Raw genomic sequence first — 15,027 nt, forward strand, 5'->3', positions numbered from 1 at the left:
AATTGGCTAATTAGATCCACTGGAAATAATATCTCATTTGTCTTCATTTCATTATTAATGAGTTTGAATATTAGTAAAACATGTACTAGGCACTTATGAATTTATTTTGTGAATTGACCATTCATGTATACAGTTTTCCTATTTATCTGTAAGGTCTTAGTGTTTCTATTTATATTCTTTGTCCTCACACTATATAGACATAGAGATAGAGATAGAGATATATAGATATGTTATACTATATGAATATTTCTATATAAATATTTCTATCTCAAACATTTGTATCCACGAGTCTCTGCTATTAGATGGTGGTTCCATAATGGCAATGACCCTTTTATCTGTAAACATTTAACGCATAGTAGAGAAATATGCATACAGTACTTTGTAGAACTACTTAGGATTAAGTGAGATAATGTAAGCAAAGCATTTAATGCAACGTTTGTCACATGGTAGATGCTCAATAAATTATCAAAATTATCAAGTATCAAAAAGAGTTTTACTGTTGGACTAAAACAACACAATTTCATTTCAGGTTTAGTAAAATCAGAGAAAGAAAAGAGATTCAGTACTTTTGAAAGAGCACAACCTATTGTTTGTTGCAAACTGCAGATTTAGAATTTGAACCGATTCTCAAATCTTTCACCATAAATCACATCTGATTGAAATACCCCTAACGTACTACATACAACTCTTGAAATTTTTGAAAGATCAGTATGAATTACCGGTAAAACTTTTTGGCAACAGATGGGATTCTTCTCCCCATACCCATGATCTCCTTTTCCCTCACTTAAATTTATAGGAAACTTGCGGTAAAAATAGTAAAGCTCAACAAGCACAAACATACATCACATGAGGAGCATTTATTTCTCCAGTTGGTTAGCTTTTGTTCTTAGACGCGGGGAGGCAGCTGTTCTCGTGGTCAGTTAGAAAAGCAGAACTAAAGCAATGAGAGGGAAGGCCAGCAGCCTTGGGAGGAGGCAGTCAGCTGGAGGGCTTGAAGCTGGGGGATAGGTGGGAGCTTTTCTGTTGCCGCCGAGAGAAAAACGGGGTGGACAACACCAGCGTTAAGTAACAAGGCTTTCCGGGAGGACAGCGGAGCGGGGAGCAGGACTGGTTAGCTGCCTGGCAGGCGGGCGTGTCCAGTACAGGCCGGTGCGCCGCGCCGGCTCCGCTGAGGCTGTAGGGTGGGGGCGGGGGAAGCTGCGTATAGGTCAACCAAGGGCAAAGGAAGCCGGACACTGACGCAGGTGGCCTCCCGATTCCGGCTCCCAGGCGTCTAGGGGGAAACTCAGTCCCCGTTTAATGCGGGTCTTCAAGCTGCCTCATCACCGCACAACCTTCTCAGGCACTTCCGGTAAGAATCCCGGCACCCTCGGCTCAGACCCCGCAGAGCCTCGCGCAGGCGCCTTGGGACCTGGCGGAGGCCGCGGATTCGGAGGGAGTGTGTGTGTGTGTGTGTGTGTGTGTGTGTGTGTGTGTGTGTGTGACCTGGCGGAGGCCGCGGACTCGGAGGGAGTGTGTGTGTGTGTGTGTGTGTGTGTGTGTGTGCGCGCGCGCGCGCGGACTCGGAGGAAGGGAGTGTGTGTGTGTGTGTGTGTGTGTGTGCGCGGACTCGGAGGAAGGGAGTGTGTGCGTGTGTGTGTGTGTCGACGGAAAACCTCTTCTGCGCCTGCGCTGTCTGCTCCTCCCCGCCCACCCCCTCCCGCCCCCAAACAGGTCCGGGGGAAAACAAACCCTGAGCCGACGTAGCTCACCCCCGGGACTCCCGGCCGGGGTCGCTCTTCACTCCTCTGCGCCTCGTCGCATCGAGTCCTCAGAGAGCTCCTCAGGGTTGTGGGGGAGGTAAGAGCCCCCCAGTAACTGGCCTCTTGGCCCTCCCCTCACCCCTGCTGCACTCGCGGAGGGGGCGGGGTGGCCGCTGGATCGGCCGACCTGAGTGCCGGGTCTGGCCCTCCTTTTCCTCCAAGGGTCGAGTCTAGGCCCCCGGCTTGTTCTCTTTCCGAGCTCCTTGAGTTGGCCAGGGAATCACGACCCTCAAACCTCGTGTCCCTTCGGTAGAGCCTGGCCGGCTGGACCAGGCAGGGAGGGCAATCTCGGCGGCTTTTTGCCGGGTCCCACCCACCCGGGCCGTCCGGAGTGCTCGGGGCTGCGGTGGGAGCGGCCCGGGGGGCCGCGGCGGGGGCTGGGAGAAGTGCCCCCGGGGCTGCCTGGCCCACCATGGGAGGGGCTGTGCCTGCTAGAGGGGACTGTGGTTCCCGCGGAGAGGTAGCCTGTGCGCTAGGAGGACTCCAGCAGAAGAATCTGTCATCGCCGCCTGTGCTCTTTCGCAAACCCCATTCTCCCACCGATGCATTTTCTCATCATTTTAGATCTGAAGGATGCGGTAGTGTTCCTTTCCTCTACCTTTTCTTTGGTACCTCTGAAAACTCCTAAAAGATGGCCTAACTTTGAAACTATTAACTTACTTGTTCTACCGTGATTACAAATTATTCCAGACTGAGTGTTCTTACTAGCTTGACTCGTGTGGAAACCATCCCATATATTTGATAAATTCATCTTTTTCATTTAACAAAATAAGGCAATTTGTTGGTTGAATTAGGTTCCTGAATTTATTAGAACTTGTTCCTTCTGAATTGGCAAGAGTGCAATGGTTTGATCCAGTAAAACTGTAATTTTTCACCCACTTTCTCCCCTTTTTTTCTCCCATGGATGTTAAACTGCACACTAAGTGTCACAAAAAATCTTAACTATAATAAAGATAAGAAAAAATAAGCCATAATTCAGCCATTTAAAGTGAATCAACCGCAGTTAATATTTTGACTTTTAATCTCCCAGGGTTTTTTCTCATGGCAGTTTCTTAATTAAGATGATGAGATGTTATATACAGTTGGATTGCCTGCTTTTTTTTGCTTAAAATTTTTAAAGTATTTCCTCCAGTTTTTAAAAAGCTTCATGAGTATCTTTATGATGTTTGATTACACAAGTAATACATGAGTGAACTATCTTTTGGAATATTGCAGTTAAAGCTCAGTTCCCATTTAATTATCACCCAAATTGTAATATTGTTAGGTAATATGATGGTATCACAGTTTTTTTAACCCAGTGGGTTTCAGGATCCCTTTACAAACTTAAAGGTGACTGAGGACTAAAAGGTTTTTTGTTCTTTAATGCAGTATTTTGCTATTTTAGAAATTAAAATTCAGAAAATATTTAAAAATTGTGCATTAAAAACCCTTTATATATTGAATTAAAGAGTATTTTTGAAAAATATATTTTTCTTAAAAAATGTAGTGGGAAGGGTGGCATTGTTTTATATTTTTGTAGATCACTAATGTCTGGCTTTATAGAAGACAGCTGGATTCTCAGATTTGCTTGTCTCTTCACTCTTACGTGCTATCTTGTACACTAAAGCATATTAAGAAAGTCCAGACTTGCATAGGTAGGTGTTTGGAAAAGGAAGGATCTCACAGATCCCCTGAAAAGTTCTAGAGTTTTCCAGGGGTCCTTAGACCAGTTTGAGAAAGGTGATTTGACTATTCTTATGTTGATGAGCTGTTAGGTTCTTTGAAATTTTGCACTATTACAAACATTGCAGCATTCAAATTTCTTTGTGATGTGTTCCTGCACACAAGTGCTAATGTTTTTCTAGAAGTAGAATTACTTTTGAAGCCTGCATAATTTTCTAATGTTGGTGTTTAGATGGTTTCAATTAATGATTTGGTAGAATATCTTCGCATATTTTCAGTTGCTTTGGATTATTTTAAATTTTTAAAAAGAATTGTTACATCAAATGTTAGGAAACTTTTTGAGGCTATTGATACATATTATCACATTGTTTTTCTGAGAGGGTATTCTGGTTTACTTCTTGTCATCGGTATTGGAGATGCTTGTTTTGTCACACCCTTACCAACACTTTTATCATTATTATTATTTTAATAAGTTTTTTAAGTTTATTTTTTTTAGAGAGAGAGAGAGGGTGTGAGCAAGCATGGTGGAAGGGCAGAGAGAGAGAGAGAGAGAGAAAGGGAGAGGAAGAATCCCAAGCAAGCTCTGCACCATTAGCACAGAGCCTGACATAGAGCTGAGACTCACAAACTGCAAGAGCATGACCTAAGCTGAAATCAAGAGTGGGATGCTTAACCAACTGAACCACCCAGGCACCCTCGATCCCTTATATTATTAAAAGAAATTATGAGGTTCTGGATCTTGGGGTCGTGAGTTGGAGCCTCATGTTGGGTGTAGAGATCGCTAAGAAAAAATTGTGTTCTGATTTAGTAGGCAACAAATGATATATGTTATAATTTAGATTATTTTGATAGTACAGATTGTGCTTTGAATATTTTTTCATAATCTTACTAGGTCATATTATTTGCCCATTTATAATCCAGTGTCAATGTGTTGTTTTCTAAAGTTTTTTTAAAAAAGTTTATTTATTTATTTTGAGAGAGAGAGCTGGGGAGGAGCAGAAAGAGAGGGAGAGAGAATCCCAAGCAGGCTCTGCACTGCCAGTGTGACCCTGACCAGGGACTTGAACCCATGAACCTTGATATCATGATCTGAGCCAAAATCAAGAGTTGATGCTCAACTGATAGAGCCACCACATGCCCCCAAAAAGATTTTTGGAAATATATTTATTTATTTTTTCAGAGAGCGCAAGTGGGGGAGGGGCAGAGAGCGAGGGACAGAGGATCTGAAGCAGGCTCTGCGCTGACAAGCTGATAGCAACAAGCCCGATGTGGGGCTCCCAACTCACAAACTGTGTGTGAGATAATGACCTGAGCTGAAGTTGGACCCTCAACTGACTGAACCACCCAGGTGCCCCGCCCCCTACCAGATTTTTATTATCTTTTTCTTTTTTAATTTTTAGAAATGTTTATTTAGTTTTGAGAGAGAGAGCATGAACAGGGAAGGGGCAGAGAGAGAGGAAGACACAGAAACCGAAGCAGGCTCCAGGGCACAGAGCCGGATGCAGGGCTTGACCTCATGAACTGCAAGATCATGACCTGAGCTAAAGTTGGATACTTAACTAACTGAACTACCCAGGCACCCTTTTATTATCTATTTTGTATTGTAAGGATATGCACTATAAGTTTCTAGGAAAGGAAGAAAATTATCTTTTTTGTTATTTACAAAAGTAGTACATTTTTGTAAACAAAAAGTAAAATACAGATATATATTATGCATTATCTATAGAATTACATAATGTAGATGTGAAAGGCATGCATTATCACAGATCCCATTATTACCAGTTTGGTATTTGCCTCTCTATATTTTTTTCTTGTGCCTTTGCTAATTCTTTTTTTTTTTTTTTAACAACTTACTTGTAAAAATGAGTTTGTACTGTACATGACATTTTGCTATTTGATTTTTAGTCATTTAGTACTCTATACTGGATATTTTCCTATCAAAGTGCATATAACTCTGGGCAAAGTTTTATCCAGAGTGGCTTTAGAAACACTAATTGTGATCTGTAGTTATCTGATGTCAGGCTCCGGTCCTCTTCTATATTCTCTTCCTAGGTGATCTCATCCATTAACAGTTATGTGCTGCCAGTTTCCAAATCTTTTATCTATCTCAGACTTCTCTCCTGCATTCCAGATCCTTATATTCAACTGCCTATTGGACATCTCCCCCAGGATGTTCTCAAGGTACTTCAAACAACAGTCCAAGCGTGAACTTATTTTTTCCCTTAGTCCTGCTCTTCTTTGTATTGCCTGTCATAGTCAGTGGTACCACTGTCTGCTCAGTCACCCATGATGGAAACCTGGCAGTGATCCTAGCTTTCTCCCTTGTTTCACTCTCCAGAATTTCCCATTCTTTAGTCACTTTTCTATTGATCCCTTTTCCATCTGCTCCGCATTATGTCAGTTCAGGCCCTCATCATGTCTCATCTTAACCATTTAGGAGTCTCCTTACTATTGGTTTTGTTGTTTTTCTGATTAATTTTCCATGTTGTTGCCAATTTTTTTTAAATCATGAAGACATTTTTAAAAACCATTTTTGTAAAGGAAATATCGTAAATATTTTATTGTAAATCTGGGAGTATATAAATGGTCAGGTAAGTAAAGATATTACCTAAAACAGGGGCGCCTGGGTGGCTCAGTCGGTTAAGCGTCCGACTTCAGCTCAGGTCATGATCTCACGGTCCATGAGTTCGAGCCCCACGTCGGGCTCTATGCTGACAGCTCAGAGCCTGGAGCCTGCTTCTGATTCTGTGTTTGCCTCTCTCTCTGACCCTCCCCCATTCATGCTCTGTCTCTATCTGTCTCAAAAATAAATAAACATTAAAAAAAATTTTTTTTAAAAAGATACTACCTAAAACAGGTTGCTATATGTACACACAAATAAACTTCTTTAGAATAGGGAGTATATCTTATATTCCATTTGTGTCTTTTACTGTACATCATAGATTTTTGGCACAGTAAGTACATCTTAGTTGATTGAAATGGGAATTATGTGCAGCTTCAAAGTCATGTTAAAAGGTTTCATTTACATGGGGCGCCTGGGTGGCTCAGTCGGTTAAGCGGACGACTTCGGCTGAGGTCATGATCTCGCGGTCGGTGAGCTCGAGCCCTGCGTCGGGCTCTGTGCTGACAGCTCAGAGCCTGGAGCCTGTTTCGGATTCTGTGTCTCCCTCTCTCTGACCCTCCCCCGTTCATGCTCTGTCTCTCTCTGTCTCAAAAATAAATAAACGTTTAAAAAAAAAAAAGGTTTCATGTACAGTATTTGCATTATATCTTTTATAAATTATTGGATTCTATTATTATTTAATTATCTTTCCTTTTTTTCACGTTTGTAGGCACCTCAAATGACATAATGCTTAGTAGTACACTGGTATACATAGAGATACTCTGTAAACATTTAATGAATTCCATAATTTTTTAGAAAAATGCTGGTTTTTTTCCTAATGAGAGACTATTTCTAGGCCTTCTAGTTCCTGTGCTTTAGTTTTTTAATATTTCTATATTCAGAATTCCTTCACTACTTAAAAAAAATTTTTTTAATGTTTATTTACTTTTGAGAGAGAGAGAGAGAGAGAGAGAGAGACTGAGGTGTGAGTGGGGGAGGGGCAGAGAGAGGGAGACCCAGAATCTGAAGCAGACTTCAGGCCCTGAACTGTCAGCACAGAGCCCAGTGAGGGGTTTGAACTCATGGACTGAGATCATGACCTGAGCTGAAGTCGGATGTTCAACTGACTGAGCCAACCAGGCACCACCCCCCTGCCCCCCCGCCAGATTTTTTTTTAATGTTTATTTTTGAGGGGGAGAGAGAGAGTGGGAGGCAGGGGCAGAGAGAGAGAGAGACAGAGAATCTGAAACAGACTCCAGGCTATGATCTCTCAGCACAGAGCCTGATGTGGGGCTCGAACTCACAAACGGTGAGATCATGACCTGAGCTGAAGTCCGATGCTTAACCAACTGAGCCACCCAAGCGCTCCTTAAATTTTTTTTTTAATGTTTGTTTATTTTTGAGAGAGAGAGAGACAGAGCATGAGTGGGGAGGGGCAGAGAGAGGGAGACACAGAATCTGAAGCAGGCTCCAGGCTCCGAGCTGTCAGCACAGAGCCCGACATGGGGCTCGAACCCACGCACCATGAGATTATGACCTGAGCTGAAGTTAGACACTTAACTGACTGAGCCACCAAGGCACCCGATCACCTGACCTTCTAAATAATTTTTAAAAATTTGGAAATACTGAGGTTTATTCTTTGTGTCATAAAGTTCTGTAGATACTGACAAATGCTTAATGTCTTATAATCACCATTATAGTATCATATAAAATAGTTTCACCACCCTAAAAAATCCACAGTGCTTTACTTTCAAGTTCAATTGCCCCCCACCCAAACTACTAGCAATCACTGATGTGTTTATTCTCTTTGTAGTTTTACCTTTTCCAAAATGTCAATTAGAATCATACAGTATGTAGACTTTTTAAGACTGTCTTTCACATACAGTACATATTTAAGGTACATCCCATGTCTTTTTGTGGCTTGTTAGCTTATTTCTTTGTATCATTGAATACTATTCCATTGCATGGATGTATCACAGTTTATTTATCTGTTCATTTACTGAAGGTCATTTTGGATGTTTCCAAATTTTGTCAGTTGTAAAAGAAGCTGTTATAAATTTCACATCTAAATTCTTGTGTGGACATAAATCTTTAAGTCAATTGGGTAAAATACCTAATAGTATGATTGCTGGATCATACGGTAAGACTATGTTTAGTTTTATAAGAGGCAAACTATTTTTCAGAGTGGCTGTACCATTTTGTATTCCCATCAGGAATAAATGAGAGTTCCTGCTTGCAGCATTTGGTATTGTCGGTTTTTTGGATTTTAGCCATTGTAATTGATGTAAAATGGTATCTCATTGTTTTAATCTGTAGTCCCTAAAAACAAATGACGTTGAGCATTTTATCATACATTTATTTGCTAACTGTGTGTCTTCTTTGGTGAGGTGTCTCTTTGTGGAACTTTTGCCCATTTAATTGGATTGTTTGTTTTCTAATTATTTAATTTTAGGAGTTTTTTGGAGATTTAGATGCAAGTCCTTTATCAGATATGTGTTTTGCAAATGTTATCTCCCAGGATATGGCTTGTCCTCTTATTCTCTTAAGTGTCTTTTTCAGAGCATATTTTTTTTAATTTTAAAGTCTAACTTCATCAGTTTTTTTAATGGATCATTCTATTGTTATGATCATAATCAAACTCATAACCAAACCCAAGGTTATGTAGATTTTTCTGTAATGTTTTCTTCAAGAAATATTATAATATATTTTACATTTAGTTCTTTATCCTTTTTAAGTACGTTCCTGTGTAAGGCGTAAGGTCCATATCTAGGTTCGTATTTTTGGCATGGGATGTCCCATTTTTGGGATGTCCAGTTTTCTCAGCACCAATTGTTGAAAAGACTAGCCTTTCTCCTTTGAATTGCCTTTGCACCTTTGTCAAAGATAATTTGACTGTATTTATTTGTGTGGGTCTATTTCTAGGATCTCTATTCTTTTTATTTTTTATTTTTTTATTATTGTTTTTAATGTTTATTTATTTTTGAGACAGATGGAAACAAAGCGTGAGCAGGGGAGGGGCAGAGAGAGAGGGAGACACAGAATCTGAAACAGGCTCCAGGCTCTGGGCTGTCAGCACAGAACCCGATGTGGGGCTCAAGCCCATGAACCATGAGATCATGACCTGAGCTGAAGTCAGATGCTCAACTGACTGAGCCACCCAGGAGCCCCGCAGGCTCTCTATTCTTTTGCACTGGTTTATGTGTCTTTTTTTTTTTTTTTTTTGCCAGTACTACATTGCTTTAATTATTATAGCTTTATGAGTCTTAAAATTAGAGTGAGTTGTCCAAATTTGTTCTTCTTTTTCAGCGTTATGTTGGCTATTCTAGGTCCTCTTCCTTTCTGTATACACTTTAGAATTCTGAGTTTCCTGAGTCCTACAAAAAAGCTTGCTGGGATCTTGATTGGGATTGCATTGAATCCAGAGATCAAGTTGAGAGGAACTGACATCTTAATATGGAGTGTACCTATCCTTGAACGTGGAATATATCTTCATTTAATTAGGTCTTCTTTGATTTTTTTCATTCGTATTTTGTAGTTTTCCACATATGGGTCCAGTATGTATTTTGTTAAATTTATACCTAAGTATTTACTCTTTTGATGTGCTATCGTAAATGGTATTTTTTAAAATTCCAAATTCCAGTTGTTCCTTGCTCATGTATAGGAATGCATTTGATTTTTGTATATTAACCCTGTATCCAACATCCTTGCTATATTCACTACTCTATTTTGGGGGGTCCGTTTTTGGGGATTTTCTACATTGAAAATCATGTCATTACAAATAAAGACAGTTGTAGTTCTTCCTTTCCAAATGGTGTATCTTTTATTTCCTTTCTTACTGCAGTTTCAGTACTGTGTTGAATAGGAGTTGTGAAAGAAGATATCCTTTCCTTGATCCCAATCTTTGATTGGAAAGCATCCAGTTTCTCATCATAATGTATATAATATTAGCTGTAGGCATTTTGTAGCTATTCTTCATCAAATTGAAGAAGTTTCTCTCTGCTCATAACTTGCTGAGGGTTTTTATCATAAGTAAGTGTTGAGTTTTGTCAAATGCTTTTTTTTTTTGCATCCACTGATATGATTATATGATAATTCTTAAATCTGTTAATGTGATATTTTCAGAGGTTGAACCAGCCTTGCATACCTGGATAAATTTCACTTGGTTGTTGTGTTAATTTTTTTTATACATTGTTGGATTCTACTTGCTAATATTTTGTTGAGGATTTTTATGTCTGTGTACATGAGCAATATTGGTGTGTAGTTTTCTTCTTGCAATGTCTGTATTTGGTTTTGGTATTAGATTAATACTGGTCTAATACAGATGAATTAGGAAGGATTCCCTCTGCTTCCTTTTTTCTGAAAGAGATTGTGGAGAATTGGTATTATTTCTTCCTTAAATATTTGGTAAAATTCACCAATGAAGCCATCTGGATCTGGTGATTTGTGGAAGGTTACTAATTATTGATTCAATTTCATTAATAGATACAGGGCTGTTTGGGTTATCTGTTTCTCTTTGTGTGAGGTTTGGTAGCTTGTGTCTTCCAGGGAAATGGTTTATTTCATCTAAATTATCAAGTTTGGAGGCATAGAGTTGTTCATATTTCCTCATTTTCCTTTAAGTTCATATTATCAGTAATTTTGTTCCCTCTTTCATTTCTGATATGGTAATTTGTGTTTCTCTTTCTTTTTTTTCTTTTTTCTTTTTTTAATTTGAGACACAGAGAGCATGTGTGAGCAGGGGAGAGGGGCAGAGGGAGAGAGAGAGAATTTTAAGCTGGCTCCATGCTCAGCATGAAGCCTGATGTAGGGCTCGATCCCATGACCCTGGGACCATGACCTGAGCCAAATCAAGAGTCGGATGCTCAAGCGACTGAGGCACCCAGGTGCTTTGCTCTTTTCTTGATTAGCCTAATTTATCAGTTTTACTGATTTTTTTTTTTCAAAGAAAGGAGTTGTTGGTTTCAGTGATTTTTTTTTTTCCTATTTCTCTGTTGCTTTCCTGCTTTTAATCTCATTGTTTTCTGTTCTAATCTTTGTTATCTTTGTTTCTACTTGTTTTGCTCTTCTTACTCTCCTTTTTCTAGTTTCCCAAGGTGGAAGCTTAGATGATTGATTTTTTAGATCTTTTTTTAAACATATGCACTTAAGTTATAAATGCCTCTCTATGCACTGCTTTAATTGCATCAAACAAGCTTCACTTGAATTTTTAAGATTTTTGCCATCAATTTTCATGATCGCTCCCTGCCCCCCCCAACATATGTTCCTTATTTATGGCTTCCTGTTCCTGTGTCATATATGCATTGCTGTTTTTTCTGAGAATATTAGTTTCTTTGAAGTTTTCTTCTGTTTCCTGCATTTTTCTCTTATTCCAAGTTCCTTTTGTTTGTTTTGGTGTGTATGTTTTTGTGTATTATTGTATATGTATGTATACATATGTATATATGTATGATATATTATTGTATATGTATGTATACATATGTATATATGTATGATATAACCACAATTTAAAAATGGAAAATGGGTTGACTGGGTGGCCCAGTTGGTTAAGCATCCAACTTTGGCCCAGGTGATGATCTCATGGCTCATGCATTTGAGCCCCGTGTCAGGCTCTCTGCTGACAACTTGGAGCCTGGAGTGTGTTTCGGATTCTGTCTGCTCATCCCTTGCTCCCTCCCTCTCTCTCTCTTTCTCTGAAAAGTAAAATAAAATATTAAAAAAATTTAAAAATGGAAATAAAAGAAGTAATGTGCTGTGTTAAATTAGGATGACATGCCATTATTATTGAAAATTGTTCTGAAGTTTACCTGTTTCCAGAATAATTATTGTTCTTTTTAAAAAATTTTTTTTTAATGTTTTTATTTATTTTTGAGACAGAGAGAGACAGAGAATGAGCAGGGGAGGGGCAGAGAGAGAGGGAGACACAGAATCCGAAGCAGGCTCCAGGCTCTGAGCTGTCAGCACAGAGCCTGACGCAGGGCTCAAACCCATGGACTATGAGATCATGACCTGAGCTGAAGTCGGATGCTTAACCGACTGAGCCACCCAGGCGCCCCTAATTATTGTTCTTTTTTTTTTTTTAACGTTTATTTATTTTTGAGACAGAGAGAGACAAAGCATGAACAGGGGAGGGGCAGAGAGAGAGGGAGACACAGAATCTGAAACAGGCTCCAGGCTCTGAGCTGTCAGCACAGAGCCCGACGTGGGGCTCGAACTCACGGACCGTGAGATCATGACCTGAGCCGAAGTCGGACGCTTAACCGACCAAGCCACCCAGGCGCCCCTAATTATTGTTCTTTTAAGGTGACCTGTTCTGAAGGGTCCTCTACCTTTGGAGTATAAAAGTTTAACTATAGAGTGGCCACCTGTGCATTTTTCTTTATTGAAATTGCTTGGTATAGGGGTTACCTGTACCTGTTGAGTTGTATTTTTCATCAATTCTAGAAAAATTCCTACCATTATCTTTTTAACCATCCTTGTTTCATGCTTTCTATCTTCCTTAGAGGTCTCCATTCTTATGATAGATGACTTCTGCCATCCATGTCTCTTACCCTGTCATATGTCCCTCTTGTCTTTCTGGGCTGCCTTTTAGGTGGTTTTTTCAGGTAGGTTTTCTAGTTCATTCATTTTTCTCTTAAGCTGTGTCTAAGCTTTTTAACTCTTTTTTAAAGTGTCCTTATTTTTTTCTGGACCTCAAGTGTTCATTTCATGGCACTATCATAAATGGTTCTTGTAAAAAACTGTCTCATTTTTGTCTTTTATCCCTCATTTCCCACTCTTATTCTTCACCCCAGGGAACTTTTCAGATGTGCTTAATAATGTATATCTTTTTGTTATGTATTATTGCAAAATTTATATTGTTGATTATGTTTTACAAAAGTAGCAGTATGGAACAGATTGGAAATTTTTTTTAGAAAAGGTCATTTACCAAAGACAGTGTGAGGAACGTTGCTGTAGAGTGTTCCACCTTCTGGATTTAGTTGATTGCTTTGTTTTGATATCATCTAACTTGTCTCTCTATGCTTGGATTTCCTGTAAATATGTGGTTAGTTCTAAAAGCTTGATTAGATTGAGGTTCAGTTTTTTTGGGTAAGAATACATTATATGGGATACTGTATCTTCCACATGAGGCACATAATGTTTGGTTCTTCCACATTTATTTATTTTTTTTAATGTTTATTTATTTTTGAGAAACAGAGACAGAGTGCGAGCAGGGGAGGGGCAGAGAGAGGGAGACACAGAATCTGAAACAGGCTCCAGGCTCTGAGCTGTCAGCATAGAGTCCAACACGGGGCTCGAACTCACGAACTGTGAGATCATGACCTGAGCTGAAGTCAGATGCTTAACCGACTGAGCCACCCAGGCACTCCCTTCCATATTTATTGATAGTGAAATTGATCACTGGAAGTCAGATGTGTTTGCCTGTTCCCACCATTTTAAAGTTCTCCTCCAATCTTTCGTCTAACCCTTTAATTAACATCCATTGATAGCCATTGCCTAGTCTATTATTTGCATTAAGGATTGCCAAGAGATGATTTAAAAAATTTTAATATACATCTGCATTTATTACCTGAGATTCTTACCTAAAGAACTTTCCGGGGCGCCTGGGTGGCGCAGTCGGTTAAGCGTCCGACTTCAGCCAGGTCACGATCTCGCGGTCCGGGAGTTCGAGCCCCGCGTCAGGCTCTGGGCTGATGGCTCGGAGCCTGGAGCCTGTTTCCGATTCTGTGTCTCCCTCTCTCTCTGCCCCTCCCCCGTTCATGCTCTGTCTCTCTCTGTCCCCAAAATAAATAAACATTGAAAAAAAAAATTAAAAAAAAAAAAAAAAAAAAAAAAAAAAGAACTTTCCCTCAGCAACTACTTAAAGTACATTTTGTTAATAGAGGGAAGGATAAGTTATTGGCTCTTTTCCCTTAATGTATCACCTTTCAGAGCAATGGATTTATGCCCTGGCAACCCTCTAATGAGTGGTGGTATTTGTTTTTGTTTTTAGTATCATTAAGATCTCTTTGTTTTTTATCTATTTGATTTGTGTTCAGTCCTTTGCAGGCTTAGTTAATTTGATGTTTGGTTGTCCTATTTAAGACAGTAGGAACCCCTTCAACTAGGTTCCTGTGTCGTTTTGATTTTATCCCATTAGCCACTGATAGATTTCTTTAAGGTGTCTCCAGACTTATAGGGAGAAGTTCTTGACATAGATCAGAGGTTTATCTGCTTTATTCATAGAGCTAACTTTTAGTTTTTTTATATTTCTCTTAATATGTTCATTTTCTATTTCTTTAACTCCTGTTCTTAGCTTACTAATCTTCAGTCTTTCTCCTATTCTAACATAAGGATCTAAAGCTGTATTTGAAGTACTGCTTTTGCTGAATCCCATAAGTTTTTATATGCAGTATTTTTATTCGTAAGTGGTATATTTTATATTATCATCTCATATATATTATTTGATATAAAGTTCTTATAACTATTTTTAGCATTTACTTATGAATTCTTTGATTATGTACCTTAAGTAACTCATGTCACTTAGATAAGTGTTTTAAAATTTACAATAGTATATGTTATGTTGTTAGAGTTTTCTTGTCATTTTGTACATAGAGAGGCAATTGCTTCAACTAAATTGTAGATTCCTCAAAGGAATTTATTTGTGTCTATTTCTCGACTATGTTTCTTGGTATGCAGTAGATGGCATAATATTTATATGTTAGAGAATTAAATGAACTCTCATGACTTTTTATTTTCTAGGCATAGAGAATTAAATTCTGAATAAGTCTTTAAGTAGGATGGACAGTTATTTTAAAGCAGCAGTCAGTGACTTGGACAGACTCCTAGATGATTTTGAACAGAATCCAGGTGTGTTGGTTTTTAATTTTTGTTACTAATGGAATTTCTAAATGTCTGTGCATCAGTTATCTAAGATATAGAGTACTGTTAGCAAATTTGGTTTTAGTTCTGGTCACAAGGTTA

At 39.1% G+C, this 15,027-nt stretch overlaps 1 protein-coding gene across 3 annotated transcripts in view; it reads left to right on the top strand.

Moving 5' to 3' along the window:
- The first annotated feature begins 923 nt into the window (after window positions 1-923).
- ZFYVE16 (zinc finger FYVE-type containing 16) overlaps window positions 924-15,027 on the top strand; it is a 53,779-nt gene continuing 39,675 nt past the window's right edge. The window contains exons 1-2 of one of the 3 annotated variants that reach the window (XM_047859700.1): window positions 924-1,351; window positions 14,806-14,913. In XM_047859700.1, the coding sequence (XP_047715656.1) occupies window positions 14,844-14,913 (70 nt within the window). In that variant the 5' untranslated portion in view covers window positions 924-1,351; window positions 14,806-14,843. Of the gene's footprint in view, window positions 1,352-1,545; window positions 1,840-14,805; window positions 14,914-15,027 lie in introns of those variants that run through there. The other 2 variants (XM_047859706.1, XM_047859691.1) reach the window with 2 other exon arrangements.

Source organism: Prionailurus viverrinus, chromosome A1, assembly GCF_022837055.1.
Source record: "Prionailurus viverrinus isolate Anna chromosome A1, UM_Priviv_1.0, whole genome shotgun sequence".
NCBI lineage: Eukaryota > Metazoa > Chordata > Mammalia > Carnivora > Felidae > Prionailurus > Prionailurus viverrinus.